A 27,159-nucleotide genomic window follows, 5' to 3' on the forward strand; every position below is an offset into this window, starting at 1 on the left:
ATATATTTATATGATTGAAAGCATTCTTTCATCAAATAAGGCCACAAGTATAAACATGGACGACTTCATGACAGCTTACCAGCAAGAATAATGCGTATAGCTTTATTTATAAAGTTGGAAGCATTCTTTTCATTGATTGTTATGAGGTAAAACCTCACGTTGTTAGTTTGTTACACATTTTTATAGTTATCATCATGGTATTGGTGTACCCACTTCTACAGGTCGTACAGTTACCTATAGTTGTTTAAATCCGCTTCACTTGTACTTTGGGGGATAGGAGTCTCATTGGCAATCATATACTGTGAATTCATTAATATTTGTTGGATACCAATTTTCGTGGATTTCGTGGGTACAGGAGAACCACGAATTCAAATGTTCAACGAAATACAAATTTTCCAAAGGAATTAGTTTAGACTTTGCAAAAACCACGAAATAAAATATCCACGAATATGTAAGTTTTCCTCAAACCACGAAAATTGGTACCCACGAAAATAAATGAATGCACAGTACTAGTATATCTTTATGTTATATGTGTTTTGATACTTCCTATTAATTAGTGTTATATTTATGTCATAACTGTAAAATTGATTTTTTCAGTTTACTGATGTTTCATTGTATTTTGTTATAAACCGTATTCATTTTTTACATGTGAGGGCTGATAACTCAACAAACCAGCTTTAACTGGTTACGTGTATACATGACTCCCGAGGTCAGTATTGTTTTCAACGTTTTTCTGTCTTATTTAATTAGAACATATATAAGTAATGGTTTATCTTAATTGAGTAATGGTTAACACACGCACAATCATTCAATGTTGGGGCACTCAAGGGCTTGACGTAATTTTCAGACACCTGTTTGTATTTTCACAAGGTGGAAGTCTTTTGGTTATTTATGTAGTGTGTTTGCTGTCATGTATAATTCTTCCTCGAAAATAGTGTGATTCCTTAGGAGTGATTCTATTTGAATTCTTTTGATAACCAGTATCTATCTATTTTTGAATTACTCTTGTATTTGCTCTAAATAATGTACTAACCTCAATCTAGGATCCACGACCGACGAGGGATCATTAACTGATCCCATTCTACATGTTCCCATTTGATGATCTCCCCTTCTTGTAAAATGGCGAAGCATACACTCCCAATAATCATCAGAGTCATACTCTATTTCACTGCAGTGATTTGGTGTATCGTGTCTTATGTAAGTTGCATTGATACTTTTCCAAGCACTAGTTTTCTCTAGGCGACGAGTAAAACGGATACCTAAAATATAAATGTACCTTTTTAACACTATTATGGTGTCTTTCTTGAAATTGACATACTTGACTAATATCCAATGAAAAACATGATGATTTCAGTTTTTCTCTTCACATCTCTATACCACTATTCCCCAAACTAAACTCGTCAGCTTATGTTTCTTTAACAAAACGGGCACTAGATGTTTGTAATATTTAGTTTTGGTTAGGAATTCAGCTAGCTTTGTGAAAAATCATACAGAGTCAAGCAAAAAATACGCCGAAGAGGATATCACTGCCATGCGGTACATTTTAATTGACAACATATTTATTGAATTTGAAGGTTTCGTCTTCCAACAGACTATTTTAGAATCCAAATGGGTATCAATTGCGCTCCTCTATTTGCAGATTTGTTTTTGTACAGAAAGGAGAAAAGAAATTAGCCCAGTCTTTTAATTTCACCTTTCGGTATATTGATGATGTACTGTCTTTTAATAATAAATTATTTCATGATCAATTACATTTAATATATCCATCCAAGTGAACTTGAAATTAAAGATACTACCGACACAGATAAATCTGCTTCATATTTAGACCTTTTGCACGAAATGACGTCTGATGGTAGGTTAAATATAAAAATTTATGACGAGAGGATTTTAATTTTCCGATAGTCAACTTTCCATTTCTGTGTAGAAAAATCCCAGTGACACCAGCATATGGAGTATATGTGTCTCAATTAATGGCTTACTCTATAACTAGGTAAACAAATGTTGATTTTGTTGAACGAGGAATACTGCTGTTTCAATAGTTGCTAAGACAGGACTTGGAAACAATCAAATTAAGGTCATAACTCAAGAAAATATAAGGTCGCCTTCATGAACTGATTGGCCTTATGACAAAAGTGTGTCAAAATCATATATTCTTCCTTACCGAACTGAACAAAGAAATCACACAACGGGTGCCGAATACGGTGCCGGAAATGATTACCCTTCCGGAGCACTTGATTTCACTCCCAGTTTTTGGTGGAGTTCGTGTTGTTTCTAATATATTATTTATAACTGTTAATGTAATGTCATTTGGTTTTCTGAGTCTTTATTTGCCCTTTGGTTTTGTTTGTTATTGTCTCTATCAGTGACATGTACTATGCATAATCGCATGCCGTCTGCAGAATATTATGCAACGTGACGTGTAAAGAAGTTCACTGTACGCGAATTGCATTAGCATCGGTATATATATTCTGAACTGTTAAAATTACGGATAATGAAAATATAACATGGGGACTCTTTTTACCTATCATTCTTTGTGTTGATAAAATTCGATATGGGTATTTATGTTCAAAACTCAGAAATACATTTCGAACAAATAGACTTTCTAGTAATTATTGATATGTCATAAACCCAGAACTTGACGAGACTAGATACCTTTGAAATGCAGATATATAATCAGGATGACCACTTACAAGAGCATACAATTAATATAAAGGTATCTGATATAAACACGATGAACACCATGGTCAAAATATGTTAGCTGCTACAAGAACTGAGTTGAGGTTTATTCTTGATTAATTATTGATTATCTTCTGCATTCAACCAAATCAACACGTTAAGTGCCTAAAAATATCTATTATCATAATTGGTCAATAATAGCTTATTTTCTAAACAGACAATTCATTATTCGATTCATTGAGTCACAAGGACATTAAAGACATTTAAAAATAATTCTAATTGGCTAGTGTTGGACCTAAAATTAGAAGAAGAAAAACAATTTTTTATTCTGTTATAATTTTAATTTTGGATGTAACGCGTCTTCTGATTAGCTGACGTTATTTTGTTATCAGGCCATAGACATAATATAGCCATGTGCCCGTGACTTCATAAACGTTTTTTTATGGTTTTCTACGGTTTAAAATGGTATACATACTGAAGTCGTCATTTTTGGAATTTAGAATTAAATAATAAGAAATGACTGTAATATTTTTTCTGTCTATTCGAAATAACATAAAAAATGTGGTGCACATTGTTTTATAACCCGCTACGCGCGTCTTTCAGTGTTCACAACATTTTTTATTTTATCTCTTCAAAGACCGAAATAAATATTACAGCTATTCCTTAAACAGAGACTTAAACAATTATTCGTGTTTGAAAAATTTCACGGCATTACCTTTTATAAATGTTTTCACGTCATCTTTGTGTGATAAATAATTAGGATCCAATAAAGGATAATCCATTGGATTTGTAGATACTAGTTCCATATATCCTTTACTCTTTGGTTTCAGGATGTATAGAATAACTTGAAAACTGTTTGAGTTAACACGTTTCAGATGTTCTTTAACTACCTGTAATGAAAATAACAATACAGGTAAAGTTTGAAAACTGATGTGTTTTTTTTTGTACTATTGTGTTTGATTAAAAAGTTAAATAACATTTAAGACTTACAACAACAAAACCAACCAATAAATTGTGAGTGCTAATTCGTTTTCTTTTAAATCATATAGCAAAATGGGTGTCTTTTACGTGAGCCCGGCGATTCTAAAGGCGATAAATATTGTGGTATGATTTTTATGTTCTGTGTTATATATATGTATATATGTGATGTAAATTGACTAGTATTTTCCTGATAAAACCGTGATCAAACTTCTTTAAGAATTAAAACAAACAAAAATATTTATTTTTAATTTAATGTTCATTGATAGTAACAATTTTAAAAAATTTATTAGGACTTATAATTTAGACATTCTTTCACTAATGCCATACTTGGATTATGTAGTTCAAAAATAAAATTCCACATATTTACTTTTAAAAATCAGAGGTATATTCATTGTAAAAAATGTAAAATAATAAGTAAAATAACAAAAATACAAAACTCCGAGGTAAATACAAAACGGAATGTTCCTGATCGAATGGCAAAACTTAGCTTTAAACATCCAACGATAAGATAACAAAGGCCTCCTAAGGTACAATGTAAAAAATGAGAATTAAACCTGGTTTTATAGTCAGATGAACCTCTCACTTGCATGACAATCACAAAACATTTCATTATATTGACAATGACAAAAAGACATAAAAAGTAAAAACAAATGTCAAACAGGGATATAGCAGCCAGTATTGTAGAGATACAAAAACAAATTTATCAACCAATTGTGTATGCTAATTCATATATTTTTCTAATCCAACGAAAGGGTCATTTCTTGTTTTTATGGTAGTTTTCTTTTTTTTTTGTGAAGTAACCGTGTCACCTATAGTTTCCAAAATATTTCACACAAAAAATACAATAATGGTGCTTTGAACAACCAAGACATATGTTTATGACTAAGAAGTTATTTCTACAAACAAATATTTATTTTAGCACAAAACCAGATGTTTCATACTATAGTTTAGTGGTATTAACAAACATACAGCTTACCTCTTCCTTTAGATCTAGAAATGGATCTTCAACTGCGCCTTTTTCGTAAGCAGTTGGAATAATTGTAAGTTGAATATTTGGACCTTCGTTCATTTTCCTACATGTATGTGTAAAAACATCGACATCCCCACCGCTTCCAGAAAATATACCTGTCATTCAATTCATAATAGTAGAAAGTTTTATTTGAATTTTCAAAAAAGACGTAAGATTGAATTCAGAGTTGGATTCTTTTTACTACAGATCTTGTTTTCTATGTGCTTATGTACTTGCTCATATGTTTATTTGCTCGGAAAAAAACTTTTTCACATGAGGAATAAGACCATTTTTGAATCAACACAATAGTTGATTTCTGATACTTAGATATAGCAGTAATCCAGATGTACAATTCCATATACAACAAGTAAAATGTCCCTCGTTTATTGTTTGAAACTGGTAAATAAATCTATATTGCAAATCAATACCAAAAGCAATGTTAAATTTCTGTATTTTTGCAGCAAATATACACGTATCAAACATCTTGTATTGTGATATTAAAATGATCAGTACCCCCAATTAAAATTAATTCAACTCTTTCAATAGTTTGATTTCAGTTATCTAGCATATATCAACTTTGAAATTACATGATTATACAGAAACTCTTTAAATATAAATATTCAACATGTTTAAATTAATGATCTCTATTTCAATTGGTGTAACACAGATGAAGTTGGTATAGCTTTTTAATTTTTGACTGAATGTTAAAACAAAAAGATATATTTTTGCCGAAATCTAAAAAACGTTAAAGTACTGTATATATGTATTGAAGAAAACTGAGTTGCCCTGTATGAAATATTTCAATTTTCTCAAAGTATAAATAGTCTTCTTTATGAATGCTTTCTGATTGATATGTTCTTTAAAGATATCGTTTTCTTTCAAATTCAACTATTATTAAATACCTTTCTTGTTGAATACGTAGTTAAGTATTCGCCTAGGTGTTGCAAAATTTTCACTGTTAGTATTTAAGCTCATATTCATATTATACTGGAGAAAAAACTCAAGATGATCCTGCATATTTTTTCCAACTGGTAAGTTTGATTTGACATTAATCTGTAACATAAAAATTAAGGTTAATTATATCATAAAAGCTTTCATTTACTTTAAATGTAGTAATTTTGTAAACTTTTACGAAAAAAGCACACATGACACATAAAATTAAAAACTGTTGTAAGATATTTACAAATTTAAAAAAAGGAGCATAAACGGATATATTTTATCCAATAACATGAATAAGATAGAAATTGCAATCTAAAAACGAAAAATTTTCGACTATAAAAGACATTAAAAGTATTTAACAAGGTTTGACATTCTCTAGTTATATATAATATATTGCTTTTAAATGCTCTTTATATAAATGCGATCTACGATCCGTTGATCCATTCCATTTACACATGTCTTGTTGTTTGCGGACTGTTGAGAGTTGAGAATCCTAATTGATTATTTAGTCTTCAAAAATTGATACATTTATATATTCTAATGGGCTTCGCAACTGATTTTAGTGTCTGGGGCCTTCAATCGGAACTTTTTAAGTGTAACAAATGTAAAGAAATATGGTTTTCTCATAAAGAAAGTTCAAAAAATAAAGTTAGCAGTATTACTTTTACTTTCGTAACCGTTGACTGATTTTATCATGTGTTTAATGAAAATTTGTAGCATTTCCATTCTTTTAATATTTTTTTTGATAATGTAAATCACTTTAACACATTGAACTCTATAAGTGGTCGTCATTAAATTAAGACTTGCAATCAGAGTCCTGTGAAAATCAGTATTATTTGAATTTCAATAAACATGTAAATTTTTCCACAATCAATTAAAAGAGATCTGTAGATGGTCGGGTATGAAATGAAATTGCATTTTATTTCCACGTTGCGTGTTCAGACTTTTCTTAATTGTTGATCTCTTCACTACGAATATGGTGATATCGTTGAGTGTTCTGACGATTAAACAAGAACAATTATTTGATTGTTTGTTTTAGCTAAAAAGATTTATGACTTTAAATAGTCGCATACTAATATTGCCGTTATCATGTTTAGTAAATACCATCAATCTCTTCATACGTTTTAATACTCATATGATAATAATTTCAGATTTTCTTGGACCTCCGCAAAAACTTTTATGTCAAGATATTTACCTCATTCATCCTTATTTTTATTTTCATAACACATTTCAACAAAATGTTTACCTCAGACTAAATAAACTTACATTCATTTGTCGAAGATGCTCGGTTGGTCCAATTCCTGATAAAAGAAGAATCTGAGCTGAACCAATAACACCTGCCGACAGAATTACTTCTTTTTTGGCAAAAACTCTAATTGTTTTGTTATCTTTCACAAATTCTACTCCTACAGCTTTATTTTTGCGAAAAAGAATCTGTAATAATTTCATGAAATTACATGAATAGTTGGAATCATGTCGTCATTTTCTTATAGTCACACAAAAACATGAAATATTGAAACACCTCATAAACTTACAAAACCTTTGAATAGACTTATTAAGAAGGGATATAATTACGATACTGTTATCAAGTCATTAAAGATTGCATATTTTGGCGTTAATATTGAGTCACTGATAAGGTCTTTGCGTCGGAACTAAACACATTTATTCTAAAAACAGTTGTTGGCATGACACGGGTTATGTTCTTCTCATATATGTTATGATGGTATGATACTAAACCCCTTACGGGAAGGATTGTGCCTGATGTTCATATGATGAAATCATAATCTTTCAGTCAGTTTAATTGAAGTCTGGAGCTGGCATGTCAGTTAACTGCTAGTAGTCTGTTGTTATTTATGTATTATTGTCATTTTATTTATTTTCTTTGGTTACATCTTCTGACATCAGACTCGGACTTCTCTTGAACTGAATTTTAATGTGCGTATTGTTATGCTTTTACTTTTCTACACTGGTTAGAGGTATAGGGGGAGGGTTGAGATCTCACAAACATGTTTAACCCCGCCGCATTTTTGCGCCTGTCCCAAGTCAGGAGCTTCTGGCCTTTGTTAGTCTTGTATTATTTAAATTTTAGTTTCTTGTGTACAATTTGGAAATTAGTATGGCGTTCATTATCACTGAACTAGTATATTTGTTGAGGGGCCAGCTGAAGGACGCCTCCGGGTGCGGGATTTTCTCGCTACATTGAAGACCTGTTGGTGACCTTCTGCTGTTGTGTTTTTTTATTTTGGTCGGGTTGTTGTCTCTTTGACACATTCCCCATTTCCATTCTCAATTTTATTATATGATATAGATTCGGCTTTTCTTATTTTACAATTTGCAAAACAGTTTTTTTTCTTTTTATCACCGTAGATTTATCATTGTATCAAAGATAACATAAATGTCACACATCTATAGAAAGGTAACGATAGTTTGCTGATGTACAAAATCTAAAACACCTATAAAATATAACAAATTTCATCTACAAAACCTTAACAATTTATCGTTTGTAAAACATTACATGGTTTGATTTACTTTTACCTTTTTTATTGGATTGTCACTGATGAGACGTGTATAGGAAAAACTCGCGTCTGACATAGAAACATAAAACAAAATAACTTATTACATGTATTACAAGATCGTTTAATTTGACCATGTTTAATGTTGTAGGAAAATAGATTTATATAGAGAGAGGTAGCCAAATGGTGTTCAATTAAAAAAAGAAGAGACATATACTTAACATGCTTAATGACAATACACTCGGGAGACGAAAACAAAACACAGAAAACTGAAGACTGAGCTTAGTATCAAAGCAGGTAAGTTGTTTGAATATGGCAACAACAAAAAATATTTTAATAATAATTATGATTTTTTAAATTATAATACGGATGAAACAATTTTCGAAGTACTTGGTAAACAACAATCGAAAAGTGTGAAACCTGGGCATTGATAGTTATTTAAATGTATTTCAACGATTTAAGGTAACGTAAGACTTCGTTTTCAGGCTGCCCTTCATCCGTAAGAAAGTATAGATTTATAAAACGTGTATATTTTTATTTGGCGGCTTTTTGTTCAAGGTCATAATTGTTTTATCTGAAATTGTTTTACATCTCTCAGCGGTATAATATTGTTGCCTATGTTTGATAACCCCTTATGTTATTCTTTTTGTACATTGCATCATAGATCAAATTTATTCGTTCAGTTTATATTCAATATGTCTTTTAATTGAGTTCAGTCATTTCAATCAATATTTTTTTTTGTATATTCTTTCTATGTTGATGATGTAACAACATTGTTTCAGACAATGATGGGGAAGGTTGGTACCTATTAAAAGATTTTAATCTTTTTTTCAAATTGTGACTTGGATGTAGAGTTTTTCATTGAAACTCATACCACATCTTCTTATATCTTTAGACTCTTGCAGGTTAAGCAACAACAATCAAATAGTTTAAACTAGTTGATTTATTGTTACTAGCTTAATTCTCAGGGGCAAACATAACATAAATATTTAGGACGACATAATGATTAATGTAATTGTAAACAAAGAAGATGCGGTATGAGTGGCAATAAGACAACTCTCTACAAGAGACCAAAAGGACACAGAAATTAACAACTATAGGTCATCGTACGGTAGTTTCTGCAAGACACAGATGAAGGGCGGCAGGGAATAAGGACTGTAACTGATAAATAAAGATATCATAAATCAAATTGAAATGAATAAACGACAAAGACACTGAAGTCGAAATTGAGAGGAAAAAAATGATAACTGCAATTGTTTAAGAAATACAAATGACTAAAACAAAGTTAATTTTGCATCTATAATTTCATTTAAAAAAAAAAGTGTTTCAAAAGCACGGTCCTTCAAATGTATGTTTTTTTAATTACCTTGGTAACATGAGATCGGTGACTAACTTGCAAGTTTTGTCTTTCCAATGCAGGCCTCAAGTAGCAATTTCCGGAGTTACAACGAGTTCCATTTTTGATATTTGATTGTGTGACACAAATACCTGCAATATGAAAAAGCAATGTACGTAATAAGTGTCAGTAATCTATGCAACTCAATCTCTTATATATGAGTGTAACGAAAGTGTATTTGTTATATCTGATGTGACCTATTCAACCGTTATAAAATTTGTCTGAAGTTAAGAGGTAAGGTTAAGTCAGTTATGATGTATAAAAAGTAACGTTGACTCATTATTTCAGCAGATAATATTTCTTTGAATGAGGTAGAGGTTCAAAGCAAGCATTACGAAGCAAAAAGCATATAGTTTTGTTGTGTTTTTATTGGTATCTCATGGGAAATAGAACAGGATTGCTGAAATGACAAATAAAATATAACCGCATTTTTCTATGCCACAAATATGTCTGTTATGTTAAATTCATTATGAAGTCATACTGTTTACTCATGTACCTTCATTAATAGTTTTATAATTTTCTGTTATTACTGCATGCAGTACATCAAATGCAAATTCAGTGACTGAAAATAGAAATAGCCCACGTTTTATGCATATTTTCACATTTGTTAAACTTGCCTCTTGGGTTTTGATCGCTGCAGTCAATAACAGGAAGATTCATTTCTGCAGCCGCTTTTAGGTGGAAAAAGCTTAGAGGTGTTGCGCTCTCTTGATTCACTACTATGGGTCCAAATTTGCCTCGTGTTTCTAAATATAAAATGAAGTTGCCTATTGAATATATCCATCATATGATAACAATTAAAACTAATGACTGCAAGAATGTGTATTGCTGACCACATAAACCTGAAAATATTGGTTGAATTTTAAATGTGTAGGACAAACATTACCTACGGGCCCTGTATTATCCTCACACTTAGTATGATAATATACAAAGACGAAACACAGAGGTTTAAATTTATTACAGGAATAAACATTTCTGTAATGATTTTGATATTTTAATTGATTTATGAATTTTAAATTCGTTTATTCTTTTCTTTTTTTGCGTTTTTAGATTTTGTCTTTTTATAATTTTTTTGGTTTTTTAAATTATTAATAAAAACACAAAAAAGTTAAATTTAGCTTTATGGACAACAACCTGAATGAAAATGAAAATCAACAAATTGTGTGCGTCTGTATCGAATTTCAAGGTTTACTTTCACCCGGAACATTGTAGCACAAGTTCGGGGTAAAACTTTCATAAAGAAAATTTGCCAGGTTTAGAGAGCAACTTTGGTTTAATCTTTTTTTCTAAAACATATTCTTTTACTAATAATTGACAAAATACATTGTTGAAAAGTATTACCGCAATTTCCATAATCCGTTAATTTTGCGTTTTCAAGCTTCTTAAAATACGGCAAAACTTTATCGTATCCCCAGCCAGTGGCACCTTCACGTTCCCATTGTTCAAAGTCGAACCGACTCCCTCGAACAAATCCCATAGCATTCATTGCCGATGAACCCCCAATCATCTTTCCTCATGCCCAATAACTTCTCTGTGCAAAAAAAAAGAAACAAATGTGTTAAACTGTTTTTAAAATTTTATGTGTACTATACTTACTGTACTTAATAGAGTACCATTTATAAATAAATAAAGTTTCAGAATGATATAAGTTTAAGAAAGAAACAAATCACGTGTGCATGGTTAAGGAATTCTGGCTAACTAGTTACATTTCAGCAACTAAACGTTGAAAAATTTATTCAAGGAGATACATAAGTTCACGTTGCTTCAGTAACACTCCAGAGTATCTTATTTCTATAGGTTGCAAAACCTGCCATTGAAATATTGAGATATTAAATTTTCTGAAATGTTTATTTAAGGTAGCACAATACAAAGATTTTATAACTCCAACTCCCAAGTTTTAGAATACCGTAACTTTTTTATTAATGCTTCAAAATTTATGAAAATGGTTGTTTTGGATAGCTAACAGATTATTCTTTCAAATTAATGCAATGTTAGTATTATGCAACACTTATGTAACCAATTTCAATGTTAACTGTGTCTAAAATATTTTTCACCAACTTTCCACTTTTAAATGAAATTAGCTTCTGCATTGGTATCCATAGAGGGTTGATTTTATAATATGATGTTCCTATGGCCATTATCTACAAAAGGGTGTCTCAGATTTCAGATAGAATGTATAGAACAAATTTTACAGATAATTAAACATTATCTTCTTTTATGTGGTTAGGATGTTTACACTAGTTAGAGATTTATGAGAGAATGGAATACCATAGAGACAATCTGAGACACCCTTTTGAAGCCCATGGTGTGTTAATTAAGATTTCGTTAACATTTTCTGTATAGTAAAAGAGATGATAGAGCTAAATTCATTCAAGTGAACTTACCTAGATTTTGCCACTTATTACGTAATAACTAATTACATAATGATTGCATAATAAAAATTTGCATTCATTTAAAAGATTAATCTTTTATCTATCTATATATACCTCTTTTATTATTTTCTATACATTCACGAGGAAGTTACAGCATTTCAAAGGTTAGTGATTGGAAGTAAAACAATCTTTGTATTGTGCTACCTTAAGTCAATGGTGACTCCTTAAGATTTAAATGCAATTGATTCATTACATACGAGGAATAGATAGATGAACATGAACATGGTAGTCTTGTATGATTTTTAATTTAAATTTCTTCCATATATTTCGTAGTTTATGTGCCATCCATTATCTAGTACATATTTTGGTTTAGAGGCCAGCTGAAGCACGCCTTTGAGTGTGGGCTTTTCTCGTTGTATTGAAGTCCAACACGAGTGGCCTTCTGCTGTTTTCTGTTCATAGGTTGAGTTGATGTCTCTTTGACACATGCCCGTTTCTATTCTCAATTGAATGATGCTATATCTAATGGACATTTATCCGTACCTTCCGTGAAAAAAACTTACTACAGAGTCTTTATTCCTTGACTTACAGGCACGGGCATAACTATATCATACTTATTTATAATTAAGAGTGGGTATCAGTTTTAAATACATATCATTGATTAATTCATATATGTTGCATACATCTCCAACAGTTTAGTTTTTCTGTTTGTCTTTTTCATTTTTAGCCATGGCGTTGTCAGTTTGTTTTAGATTTATGAGTTTGACTGTCCCTTTGGTATCTTTTGTCCCTCTTTTAGATTATTTAAGCAGACGGTCGGATTTGTGATAACGGTTTTTTGTACTTTTGTTTTCATAGCTTCATAGATTTACTGTTCACCAAATCTTAAAATCATTTGAAGTACTTAAGTTTTCCCTACCTTGAGTTTGAACGACATAACCAATATTGGGGCATTATGTTTTGAAAATGATGGTTCTCTTATATTAGTTTCATCCTTTATTTAATTTGATTCATTCGCCGGTAATGACGTATTTGTAGACACGGCACGAGATTTTGATTGTATTTTTTGTTTACAATCCTTCCGACGCAAGACCCTATATAGATAGAACCTATGTTAAAAATTTGTATAGGGCTCAAATTGAATATTACAGCTATTCTTAAGTTATATTTATTATCTTAGATGAATCACTTCTGATTCACTGGCTCATTTTATTTTATCTTTTTTAAAGTCACAAATGATAAGGAAAATTATATGTCTATGGAAATCAAGTCAGTCTCGACTGAACAGAAGTATGAAAAACAGCCACAAAAAAACGTATGCAGTACATAGAAACATAAAACCATCAACTCTGCATTGCTACCTCGTTTTTCATTGCCCGATGTGAAAACTTTTGAGGGACTGTCCAATATCCCCAATCCATTGCAGTGCCTTTAAGGAAAAACCACATTAAAGGTATTTGTGTTCTTTCATCATTAAGATCTGTTCCTCCTGCTTCTAACAGTAATACATTCGCACCATCTTCAGATAAACGTGTAGCAACAATACTGCCTGCTGACCCTGCTCCAACTTCAATAGAAAATTAGTTTTAAACAAAAGGTTTGATAAAGTGCTCGTAATTGTGTTTTCCTATCTGGGACTATTGAAAACATCAAGTTTCCTATTGGTCAAATCATCATTAATGTTTTTGTACCACAGTGTGGGGATGGAACTGTACGGATTTTTTTTTAATTTGGTCATTCGGAAGACTGTCAAGCAGGGCTCCGACATTTTTAAGATAACAAGTTGCTTAATGGAAACTTTGATGAACACTTATGTTACTATATAACGTTTCTGCTTCAAGTTTTGGTAGCTAAAACATTCTCTATGTAAATATGAACCAGTAAAATAGTAAGAAATATATATATGCATCAAAACGTTTTCCTTAGAGTGATGGAGCTCCGTGTAAAACGATAAAAAATGTCACACAACAGTGATCAAAAATGTCAAATATACATCGAAAAATCAATGTTTGCCACCTGCATTTTTCTGATATATAGTCTTACCTGTCTGAAAGTTTCAAAGCCATTGCCCCCGTAGAAATCTGAATATAATCATTTTCTACATGTCGAATAGTTTTATTGACTGTACAATCACTTGCAAGTTTACTGTACAATCACTCGGAGCCTTCCTGTACAATCGCTTGGAGCTTTCTTTTCGTCGTTTGGTCATTTAGACTACAGTCTCAACAAAATTTATTGTTCATAGTGTATTATATTTTATTCTGAACTATTTCTGACAAGTGAGAAATATCAAATCCGCTCGGCTATATTGTTATCAATGTTTTAGTACCTCAGATTTTATCAAACTATGATCTTAACAAAACTACGGAGTGAACATTGAGGTTTTTTTCGCTACTATCTGTGACTAGTGGATAACATCAAATCCCTTTTGGTTATATGATGATATGGCAATATATATTGAGAAGTCGATTGATGTGAACATCTTGGCTTCAAAGCAAGACAGTAATGTTCATCCAACATAGTTGACCTTCGATGTTTCAGCTTATTATCTGGCACTTTTTTTATTATGAGAGAAAGATAGGTTGAAGGTTTTTTTTTTCGTTTTTTTTTGGAAACAAATATGCAACAACACTGCAAGTTATATATAGATAATGCAAGTCACTGGGTTGGTCTTCTCGGAAGGACTAAAACCAATTGCTTTAACACTGACAAAACAGAAATGTAAATGATTGATATCCCGAATCACACAACATATACAATATCAGATGCAACCAAAAATATGCAATGAAAGCCAACAAGAATAATAGTGCGAGTGAAGCAGGAGTTGCTGACCATTCTGCAAGAGCACCTGAGATTATGGTTGTATTGTGGTTCGTGTACTGGGCTCTTGTTTATCGATATATTTTTTTTCTCGATTTTATCCGTTTTCTTCTTTGTTATTTTTAACCTATGTTTTTGAACCTTCGTGATATCTTCTCCCTCTATTGTGGATTCATTTATATTCGTAGGTATCAATTTTTGTGGATCACTGAAAACTTGCATATTCGTGGAACATTTGAATTCGTAGTTTACCTGAACCCACGAACACCACGAATATTGGTATTCGACTAATTATAATGAATCGACAGTATATTCATAAAAAAAAGTTGGTAAAAACAATGGTATTCAACGATCAGATCAAGAATCTACTTTTTAGTTTTCTTCGTTACTACCACACTTTTAATACACTCATTCGTAATTGATAATAAATACGATTCAAATATAAAAAAAAAGTCTTACCGTGTAACTGGCAGTAAAGCATTTTCGAATGGATTAGCCTTTTTATGATAAAACTTGATTACAATAAGAGAAGCTGTCATACACAACGAATATAAAGGAATCTATAATGACAAACTTACCCACGATGTAGTCATATGTGTTACTGATTGGGGTTTCGAATATTTCTGGTGGGTCCACAGGTCTGGGATGAAGAACTAAACTCAGAAAGTTTGTCAATGACGCAATCGAGGAAATCTTTAACAAAGATTCTCCTAGAAACATTCTACAATAGTTTAAAAAGTCATTATAAACTTAATTGATAAACTGCGTTTCTGAATTTGCAAGCGATATGTGTTTGAACAATACTTCATTTGAACATTCCATATTTCTCGTTCATTTTCATCTTTAAACAAGTATCCTTAGGGTTTGCTATCAAAAATTTTGGATTGTTGAGCAAGACTCAAACCGGCGGTCACTTTAAGCAACCAATCAAGATAGCGACCGCTTTTTTTTTTTACAGCAGCCAATTTATATGACATATCGAAAACTAATTCTAAAAATTCAATCATACAAAAAATCTTAAAACTTATTGATATTTATTAAAAAGTAAAATTATAAAAATATTTCACTCCAAGTAAATTTTAAAACGGAAAGTCCCTAATCAAATGACAAAATCAAATGATAAAACTCATCAAACGAATGAACATTAACTGTCATATTCATGACTTGGTTAAGGGCATTTGCAATTGTAGAAAATGGTGGATTGAATCTTGTTTCATAGCGCGAAAACTCTCATTTTTATGACAGTCGCATCAAATTTCGTTATTTTTACAGCTATGCGTAGACAAAACAGACATTATCAATAAAATAGTCAAAATATGGTTACACAGTCATCAATCTGTTACAATCTCACAACAAACAAACATTTACAAAAAAGCAAAGAAAGCATCTATCAAATTAAAAAACACATTCATTATTTGAGTTTAGAAGAGTTCTTTTTACAGAGGAATTCGAAACTTTCGCGTCTTTTCGCGATTCTCATAGAGTGACAAACATTTTTGTTATTTACAGATTAGCAGTTAAAAAAAGGTGCCAGCTAGAGTCTGATAATTTTGGCTGTATTAAAATGTATATTTTATAACGGGAAAACCGTCAATTGTTCAGACAGTTAGTGAAGAAAGAATAATGATTTACCTTTATCCAATAACGCTCAACCAAAAAACAAGACTGTCCGAAGATATTGTTCAACAAAGTCAAGTGTTTTATAGTAAGTCTAATGATATGTTTAAGTGGAAATTAATTGATATTTTCGGATAAGTTGTAACAGGTATTTGTAATAAAATGCACAATTAATAAAATAATCCTTATTTCTTAAGGGAGAATTCATTCAAAAATATTTTGTAATTAGTGTAAATGGGTGAATTTCGAAACCTATTACTCTTTTTACAATATACAAATACAAATATGAAAAATATCGAATGCACAGCTTTAAATGAGTATCATCAAACTAGTTTATTATTCAATAGTTATTATAGAAAGAAAGAAAATGCATTGTACATATTTCAACAATAAAATGCACGTCAAAGATTGCATCAGCCAATATATAATTAGTTACTATAGACACATTTGTATATGTAACCGCAATGTAATATTTCGGTCAGTTATCTTGCAATTTTGAAGTTCGAAACATATGTTACTTTAGAATCAATAAACGGAAAGAAATAGATGTTCCTCCGAAAACAAAGTTTTATGCGTATATTCAGGTATAAAGAGTATGTTTATCGGCTTATTTATCGGTGCGTTTTATAAGTCCAAATGTTGCTCTTTTATTTCAAAAAAAGATAAAAAAAAAAAAAAAAGTGTTTTTTTTTCAATCTTAAGAAGGCATTTGTTTACATTATATAACACCTTCAACAGACAGTCTAGTGGACTTGATATTACCTATACCATTGTGTATTAACCTCCAATCTTCTTTTTTTTTGTTCTATACGACATGTTATGATAAAACATGCTTAACAAAAACCAAAAACAAAACATTTAGACCAGAATGTTTCTGGGTTTTTTTTTAATTGTTTCAGATTATTTCCTAATTTGAATTAGTCTAAATATATAACTTCTTTTTATTTCGTTACTCTTACCGGATATATAGCAAACGAGAATATGAATATTTCAGGGAAGGGGATAGTAGCCAGTCCAAGTATTCCAAATTATTGTTTCTGGTATTCTTTGCAACTGTTCACATATAACTTTTGAAAACTAGGCGTATAAAATTCGACAAATGACACACAGATATAATGGCAAATCAATACTGTTGAGATTAATGCTAACATGCAAAACTCTACTTTATATTTTATTAACATTATCCCAGATATATGTTATAGCGTAAAAAAATGTATTGCAGATTATAAGCAGTCGTGCAAAATAATTCGATCAGTTTAACTTCAAAATGGATACAGGTGAAAAGTATTACAGAGTACTTTTTAAGAAGTTATATACCAGATACCAGAAAAAAAAATTGAGATAATTGTTAATAATATAATATGATTTTGATGCATAAATACATCGTATGTGAACTTTAACACCTGTTTGTATATTTCTTTACTAATACAATTTAATCAGATGTTAATCGTTATCGAAACACGATACTGTATTTTCAGGTCATTAATGACTCTTTGTCTGATTTTAAATTTCTTAACAGATTGATTTAGGTCAGTTGACAAATTCGCCTAATTTTGTTGCAAAATAACGAACAAATTATTTAGAATAGTTTTTTTAAAAAAGGTTATGCAGCATTCAAATTTGGTTTGTTATAGTGTCGGTGTAGATGTACTGTATTTGAAAATGACGTTATTTCTTTAATATTAGAAATTACTGTAAGCAGTTCAGTTTTATTCTATAGATTCGCTTGTGTTATATTTGTTAATTCTTCTTTTGAAGATTATAAATGTATGTCCAACACATTCTCTCATACATAAGTGAAATCTATGGGAACAAACTGTGCACCTCTACTTGCCGACTTGTTTCTTTATTATTATGAGGCTGATTTCATGCAGGAACTTCTTAGGAAGAAAGATAAGAAGTCAGCAATATACTTTAACTCTACTTTCCGCTATATAGATGATGTTCTTTCACTAAACAATTCAAAATGTGGTGACTATGTAGAACGCATCTATTCCATCGAACTAGAGATAAAGGATACTACAGATACAGTTAAGGGCATACGATACAGTTACAGGGGAAGTAATGACGTTGCTAACGTAAAATGTTATTTTCGCGACGTCAAACTGTGACATACCGGGAACAGATGCATTTTTCGACTGATTTTTATCTTTCAAACTGATTTAATTGGAAAACGAGTTCAAGGACCCCTATTTTTCAAAACAGCAATTTGTTTCATTTTTCAGGGAGATTATGTGACCCAAATTTTATAAAACTGTAAATAGAGGGTTTTTTTTCATTTTGATTAACAGGCAGCAAAAAATTAGGTATTTTCCTCAATTCATAAAAATTTGATAAATATGAGTTATTTCTGAATAAAAAATGCATACTTTTTTAGGATACTTATAAAATACAGAAATTACCGATTATCTAACAAAAAAACAATTTGCGTTTATCTTTTATAACAAAAAAGTTATGTCTTTCCTTCAAAAAAGAAATTACGGCCACAAATCTGAATTTTGAGCACATATACAAAAATTCGACCTCATTTAACTCAAAAAGTAGCTCATGAAGGTATATTTTTTATTACATATTTGATTTAATCAGGTAAAAAATAGCCTCTATGCAAATTTTCGCGAACTTGTAAATACAGGATCAAAACTGTATCGTATGCCCTTAAGTCGGCTTCATATCTTGACTTACATCTAGAAATTGACAATTTGGGTCGGTTGAAAACAAAACTTTACGACGAAAAAGACGATACCAGCTTTCCAATTGTGAACTTTCCATTTCTAAGTAGCAACATTCCAGCAGCACCTGCATACGGGGTATATATCTCCCAATTGATACGATATTCCCGTGTTTGCATTTCCTATCATGATTTTCTTGATAGAGGGTTGCTGCTTACCATTAAAAAGTTTTGGATTCTCATATATTCTATGTATAATTTTTGAACTAGTTTGAATCTCGGTCTATTTCTGTAATTTATTCTTACATACTTTTGATTTTTTAACCCTGTATGCGTACATTGCCTATGTAAATTTTAAAATTGTTTGTATGCACATTGAACGACAAATTTATGTGACGTATATAATTTTTCTGACGTCGGACACTCAAGTAGATCCATGTGTTCGTGGATAGGTTTTTGTGTCCTGTTAAATTGTTCCTTTTAAAAGTTTTGGATTCTCATAAATTCTCTATGTATAACTTTTGGACTAGTTCGATTTCTGTAATTTATTCTTACATACTTTTGATTTTTTAACCCTGTCTGCGCTCATTGCCTATGTAAAATTTAAAATTTTTTATAATCCAGGTACTTTTGATAACTATTGTATGCACATTGAACGACAAATTTATGTGACGTATATAATTTTTCTGACGTCAGACACTCAAATCAATCCATGTGTTCGTAGATAGTAGATGTTGTTGTGTCCTGTTAAATTGTTATACGATGATGACTGATGTTCCCATATTTTGACTATTTTATTGATTGTGACTGTTTATTTAACGCATCATGTAAATGTAACGGAATTTGATGAGACTGTTATTAAAGTGAGAGGGTTAGCGCTATAGAACCAGGTTTAATCCACCATTTTCTACATTTGAAAATGCCTGTACCAAGTCAGGAATAGGACAGTTCTTGTCCATTCGTTTTTGATGCGTTTTGTTTTTTGATTTTGCCATGTGATTATGGACTTTCCAAATTGATTTTCCTCTGAGTTCAGTATTTTTGTGATTTTACTTTTTACCAGGAAGCTATTAAACCAAGAGTTCCAAATGGTGAATTTGAAACTATCCCTTCGTAAATTTTACGGACACCATCACGAGTTGGTTGACCGTTATGGTATAAACGTTTCACAAATGATATCGGATATGTTCCTTACGTCGTAACGGCAATCCCCTTCCCTTTCATGAATGTGACCTACCAAATTGGACCATTTACCGGATTTGTAATCACATAAGCAACACGACGGGTGCCACATATGGATCAGGATCTGCTTACTCTTCCAGAGCACCTGAGATCACCCCTAGTTTTTGGTGGGGTTCGTTTTGTTAATTTTTGAGTTTTCTATGTTGTGTCATGTGTACTATTGTTTTTCTGTTTGTTTTTTTTTTCATTTTGGCGTTGTCAGTTTGATTTGGATTTATGAGTTTGACTGTCCCTTTGGTATCTTTCGTCCCTCTTCTAGTACCAATTACATTTTTTTATTTGATGTATTTGATATTTAAGTTTAATTTAATATAATAAAGTAACTAGTATATCAAAATAAAATTTAAGTCCCAGCCCTTGTCCATTTAATTTTAAAAACAGATTACGTAAAATGACATTATCTTTACCTGGTTCTTGTTTCATCTGTTTTTTATAATAATACTAGATACACTTGTGACATATTTTAGATCTCGGCAATTATTTTTTTATATTTGAGTATAAGTTCAAAGAAAAGACGACAATTACTTTTCATATTTGAGTAAATAAGCTCAATGAAAAAAACGACAATTACTTTTCATATTTGAGTACGAGTTCAAAAAAAATACGACAATTACTTTTCATATTTGAGTATATGAGTTAAAAAAAAAAGACCGTAATTACTTTTCATATTTGGATATTAATAAAACAAAAAAAAGGACATTTACTTTTCATATTTGAGTATTATTAAAAAAAAACACGCATTTACTTTTCATATTTGAGTATGAGTTTAGAGAAAATACGACAATTACTTTTCATATTTGAGTATGCGTTTAAAAAAAAGACGACAATTACTTTTCATATTTGAATATGCGTTTAAAAAAAAAGACGACAATCAATTTTCATATTTGAGTATGTGTTTCAAGAAAAGACGACAATTATTTTTCATATTTGAGTATGCGTTTAAAAAAAAAGACGACAATTAATTTTCATATTTGAGTATGTGTTTCAAGAAAAGACGACAATTATTTTTCATATTTGAGTATGTGTTTCAAGAAAATACGACAATTAATTTTCATATTTGAATATTAATTAAAAAAAGGACAACACTTACATTTCATATTTGAGTATGAGTTCAAAGAAAATACGACAATTACTTTTCATATTTTGAGTTCAAAGAAATGATTACTATATAGAATATAAAAAGTCACAAGTATTCATTAATTTAACTGATACTTAATAAAACATGAAGACAAATTTACTTCATCAAATTGTAATTTCCAGTATAAAAGTATTTTGTATGGTAAATCATCGGCATAACAGAAGGTAATTCCGAGTTAATTGTTTACACACATCCCGGACATTTCAAAGTTTATAGTTGATATGACGAAAGATTCCTTTATAATGGAATTTGATGTCACACAAGTGAAAGGTTTAGCTGTCTTTAAGACCAAGTTCTCCACCATTTTCCATATAAAAAAATGCATGTACAAAGTCAGTAACATGGCAGTTGTTATCCATTTGTTTGATTTGTTTGAGCGTTTGATTTTACCATTAAATTAAGAATTTCCTTTTTGAATTTTCCTCGGAGTTCAGTATTTGTTTGACTTTAATTTGTACACATGTTACCATGCTTGTATGATATTTTGAATAATACATAATGTTCTTGCAGTAAATATTATAGGTACTGACATTAAATAGCAACTTTTTTTACGTTGTATGGTGTTCTTTATTTGTCTCTGTAAATTGTTAATCTTAACTGCTAAGTCCATTTTTGATTATTTTAACGTGTCTCGTAGAAACATCCTGACAATGTGGGTTTTTTTTTTGTAGTCTTGACTTAAAATTATCTTAAGTGTTTTGTCTATATGATATTTGTTGTTCTTTCTTGACATGATATTTGTTTTTATAGTGATTTGATTATATTTATCACAATGTTGACTGCTGCATCCATTTCTTTTTTTTATCTTTTTCTGATTACGTCTGTGTGTTTTGTTCAAACATCGTTGTAAGTATAATAGAATGTTTTGCGACGGTTAAATCCATAATTTCTACATAACAAAACGCTAGTGCCAAGTTAAAGATATGACAGTGGTTATTCATTTGTTTGATGTATCTGACTTTTGCTTTGGCCTTTTGGTAAGAAAAAAGTAAAATCTCAAAAATAGTGAACTCCGAGAAAATTCAAAACGGAAAGTCCCTAATCAAATCGCAAAATCAAAAGCTTAAATACATCAAACGAATGGAAAACAGCTGTCATATTTCTGACTTAGTATAGGCATTTTCTTATGTAGAAAATGGTGGTTTGAACCTGGTTTTATAACTAACTAAACCTCTTAATTGTATGACAGTTGCATCAAATGCCATTATATTAACAACGATGCGTTAACAAAACAAACAGACATAAAAGGTAAAAATGGCATTATTACAGCAGTCAACATTGTATAATCTCAATCACTACAAAAACATACAAATATGTAGCAAAGAAGCACAAAATGTTTTTTAAATTTCCTCGGTGTTCTTTTTTTCTCCTTCGTTTTACTTACTATACTTACCGTTAGTGCTTTTGTTCTTGATTAAAAGTAAATATTTTTATGCGGTCTTGATTAAAATAATAGAATGCCTAAAAACTTAAGTAAAAAAAGACAGACAATACCAAAGGTACAATAAACAACTTTATTGTATAGCAATATAATATTTCCCACAGAAAGTAACCAAAAGTTAGCGTGCAATAAATTCCAATATTGCACTAGTCCAATAAATCTTCAAAATTCATGACGTCATCAACGTCAAAATCTTAGTTTAAACCATTTTTTACTTTCAAATATTATATTGCTATACAATAAAAGGGTTATTGCATGAATATTGTGAAATATTGTCCCTCGTAGAACATATATTGCACTCGTGCAATATAAAATTCTACTCGGAACAATATTCCCCAATATTCATGCAATAACCCTGTAATATATCGAAGAATATTCCTAAATGAATTAATGATTTAAATGTTACTCACACTACTTTATAGAATTGATATGAGGATAGAATTTTGACTCTTTACCTTTCTTCTGAAATAATATTCGACATCTAATAGAACACAAATCGTCACTGCCATTTATGTATCATTTATAGGTTGAACTTATTCTTGGATAAGTTTAACGTACCCTATTTCACAATTATAAAGTAATGTAAAACATATTAAGAAAATACATGTCAAAGTTGAAGTTACATAAACAGTCTTTTTTCTTTGATAAATGAACATATGCTCATAAATGTCAATGGAATGAAATAACCTGATTAAATCCAATTCATTTAGAAAATAGTATCATTAATTCCATATTTAGAAAGAAAATAACTACATAATATAAATTTTACAGCTAAACAATTTATTTGTGGTCTTCCGATTTTGTATTCTAGCTGATGATCAACTGTAACTTGCATAGGATTCCAAAGATATAGTTATTTGAATTAAGTTCACTAAATTGCCATCTAGTTACAATTGTGGAGAACCAAATTAATTATTATTTTGAGTCGATTAAAACAGGTTGTGTCAAATCTGACTACGTTCGAAGCAATAGTAGTTTTAGTATAGGTTTTAAAATTTAGATATATAATGACGGAGGCGTGAATGTAGTAGATCACTCTCACTGCATGGTGACATATCTTCTTTCCTCCTGTTCCAACTGAGATAAAAACTACTCGTGTTAACTCGCAGAGTTTATTTTAATGACTTATATCATTCAATCCTACCGTTAATTGAACATTAACCAGCATCTTCGATTACAACACTTGTAATAGTTGATATACCAGACTACCTGTCAGGGATAAGGTAATTGAAAATATAATGGTAATTAAGTGTAATGCATTACAATTTGCTATGTAAATGAATGTAATGTGTAATTGAGCATTTTTTTAATTACATGTAATGGTAATTCAATTAATTACATTGAAAAAAGGGTGTCATGCCCAATTACTTTTGAATTACATTTCAATTACATGTACTTTTATGGTGTTTAAGATAAGGATTTGTGTTTAATAATATAAATTGTAAAATTATACTTGTTTATCAAATATTGACATCCCTTTTTAAAATATGAAGTCTGTAATTTGACCGACAGATTTTATTTTAATGATTATTTTTCAATTATAATTTTTTAAAATGTGAGGATCCTATATAAGTGTTGTTCAGTTTTGAAGAAAGATCTTTTAACTAAACAGATTGATAAGTAATTAATCACCTTGTTTAACAAAACCACAAAAATGTTTTACTGTGAAAAATCTTTTTTAAACACTTCATTTAGAATTTGAAATCACTGTGCAAAATCATTTTGTCAAATTAGTATACACAAAAGGATTATAGAAATGAAAATTAACAGCTGTAAAAACTAACAGCAATTAATCAGATTAAAATGTCCAGGGGCAATGCCACTGTTATATGTATTTTATCTAATTAGCTATACATATGAGACTGTTATTAAAGTGAGAGGGTTAGCGCTATAGAACCAGGTTTAATCCACCATTTTCTACATTTGAAAATGCCTGTACCAAGTCAGGAATATGACAGTTCTTGTCCATTCGTTTTTTATGCGTTTTTATAATTTGATTTTGCCATGTATTATGGACTTTCCCAATTGATTTTCCTCTGAGTTCAGTATTTTTGTGATTTTACTTTTTGCTAATATTTAAACATTATATACATTGTTGGTACTAATTATTTTCAATATTGTGGCAAGCACACTTTTTGGTAGTTTCAAAGTAAACAAAAAGGTTTTTGATTTATTTAAAATATCTTTATTTATATTATGTTTAATTCGAATGACTTCATTTTTGAGATTTCAAAATACCCCTTTATGTATTGGCAAGTTAATAGGAACCAATTCCCTCTCCTTTCAATATGATGATCTTCTGATCATGGAACTTCCATGTTCTGATCAAGCAATATCTGCCACATAAGCCCCTGTCTAAAGACTATTTAGAATTGCTGTCAAAGTGTTCAGACCAGAAAGATTCAGACTAAATGACAAAACATTACAATAACTACTGATTATTAAATGTAACGGTTAAACTTTGCTTTTATGATTATTTTACACATGCATTATATATGCATTTATACAATTGTCAAAAAATATCATGATGAAATGTTTACTTTAGTAAAGTAATTGTAATTTAAATAATTACATTTGAAAAACAGTGTAATGTGTAATTGATATAATTGATCATTTTTGCAATGTAATGTGTAATTTAATTAATTACATTCCAATGTAATTGACCCCAAGTCTGCTACCTTTATTGAAAAACCAATTTATTTCTAACCAAAGTCAAAGTCAAATTACCGCATCATCTGTAGGTTGAAATGATCATATTTAGGTAAATCTTTTAATTTTCAAGTTGCAGTTGGTCAGGGTTAAAAGAAAAAATTTCAAGGATACCCGCTATATCATTTTTTAGTTCAAATAAAATTATGTTAAGTGTTTCCTTTGCACTTTCTTTTAAAGTTTGTTTGCAACAGCTTAAGGTTAAGCACGTCAAATTAAATGTTCGTTTAAACAATTTTATTGGTACACTTAGTAATTAACAAAGTGGAAAATGAATATTGGCTTGCATTGCTTTATGATTATTTCAATCGTTTTGACATGCAATTCTATTAAGGTTTGAATATTTAGATATTGTAAAAGTTGAAGGATATTTCAAAATGCATGGTATGTCCTTTATCTCTTTTGATGGGATAGACGCATTCAACATAGTCACCATATTTTATTTAGTAAAAAAAGCGGAAAGTAAGTTAAAGGATACTGGCGACTTCTTTTCTTTTTTCTTACAAAGTTCCTGTATGAAATCATCCTCATAAGAATAACGGAATGGGGAATACTTGCGTAAAGTATAGAAAAATCAATAGTTTAAATACGGCATAGGTTTGATGAACTTATTGTTGGATAAGTTTTACGTGCACTATTTCACAATTATAAAGTAATGTAAAACATGTCAAGAAAATATATGTCAAAGTTGAAGTTACATTAAGGAGGCTCGCGGGTACAAAATTTCGTCCAAACAATAAATATTAGTTTTTTCATCACCAGTTTTATTTATTACACTATTACTTCTATTAGTTATCACTGTATGAAATGGTACAAAACTCAACCAAAAAAATCAGGTGACTTTTAAAATGTTTTTCATTGCAAAAGCTCCAAATTACCTCTTTTTGGTGCAAAAATGCCGTTTTGGGGCATTATATTTGAAATATGGAATATCTTTTTTAACTCATCGGTGACCTATATTTTTTAATTATTGTTTTCAAATGAGCTTTACATAAACTAAATACTTGTAAACCTTCAGCAATTTCTGTTCTTTTTTTTATTTCGATATTACCTTTATTTCTCCTATTAGATCAACAGAATAAAAGAACACTAACAAAAATGTATGCTTCTTTCAGAGGTAGATCCTGAGCTTAAATGAACGGTGGCATATATTTTTCTATAATTTTTCTATTCAGTTGATGATAAAGTTCAAATATGAAAAAAATATAGAGAAATCCTATATTAGGAAAAAAAGATTTAGACCCGCGAGCCCCCTTAACAGTCTTTGTTCTTTGATAAATGACCATATGTTTATAAAGGTCAATGGAATGCAATGACCTGATTATATTCAATAAGTAAATAAAATCTGACTACCTTTGAAGTAATAGAAGTTAATTCTTTATAAAATATAACTATAGAATGACAGACGCGTGAATATAGTACGTCACTGTCACCGCATTGGAACATATCTTCTTGCATTCTGATGCTTGTTGTACTGAGATAAAAAAAATACCCTTTTAACTTGTTTATTGTTATGACTTACATCAATTAATCGTCCCGTTAACTGAACATCGTCCATCATCATCTTCTTAGACTACCACACTTACAATAGTTAATATATCCGACTACCTTTATTTAATAGATATAGGAAGATGTGGT

The 27,159-nt window shown here is 30.3% G+C and overlaps 2 protein-coding genes across 2 annotated transcripts in view; both read right to left on the reverse strand.

The window, feature by feature from the left end:
- Positions 1–999: 999 nt before the first annotated feature.
- On the reverse strand, positions 1,000–11,021 carry LOC134699328 (glucose dehydrogenase [FAD, quinone]-like). Its single transcript, XM_063560940.1, has 8 exons — positions 10,856–11,021; positions 10,132–10,281; positions 9,485–9,606; positions 6,872–7,039; positions 5,569–5,719; positions 4,634–4,782; positions 3,392–3,566; positions 1,000–1,259 (listed from the first exon to the last, which is right to left on the reverse strand). The coding sequence occupies exons 1-8, from the start codon at positions 11,019–11,021 to the stop codon at positions 1,000–1,002; spliced, it is 1,341 nt and encodes a 446-aa protein (XP_063417010.1).
- Positions 11,022–13,229: 2,208 nt separating this feature from the next.
- The window catches only part of LOC134699329 (oxygen-dependent choline dehydrogenase-like), a 34,603-nt gene continuing 20,673 nt past the window's right edge, over positions 13,230–27,159 (reverse strand). Inside the window, exons 11-12 of the mRNA XM_063560941.1 lie at positions 15,285–15,427; positions 13,230–13,453 (exon numbers count right to left, since the gene is read on the reverse strand). Of these exons, the coding sequence (XP_063417011.1) occupies positions 13,230–13,453; positions 15,285–15,427 (367 nt within the window). The remainder of the gene's footprint in view (positions 13,454–15,284; positions 15,428–27,159) is intronic.

Source organism: Mytilus trossulus, unplaced genomic scaffold, assembly GCF_036588685.1.
Source record: "Mytilus trossulus isolate FHL-02 unplaced genomic scaffold, PNRI_Mtr1.1.1.hap1 h1tg000050l__unscaffolded, whole genome shotgun sequence".
Taxonomy (NCBI): Eukaryota; Metazoa; Mollusca; class Bivalvia; order Mytilida; family Mytilidae; genus Mytilus; species Mytilus trossulus.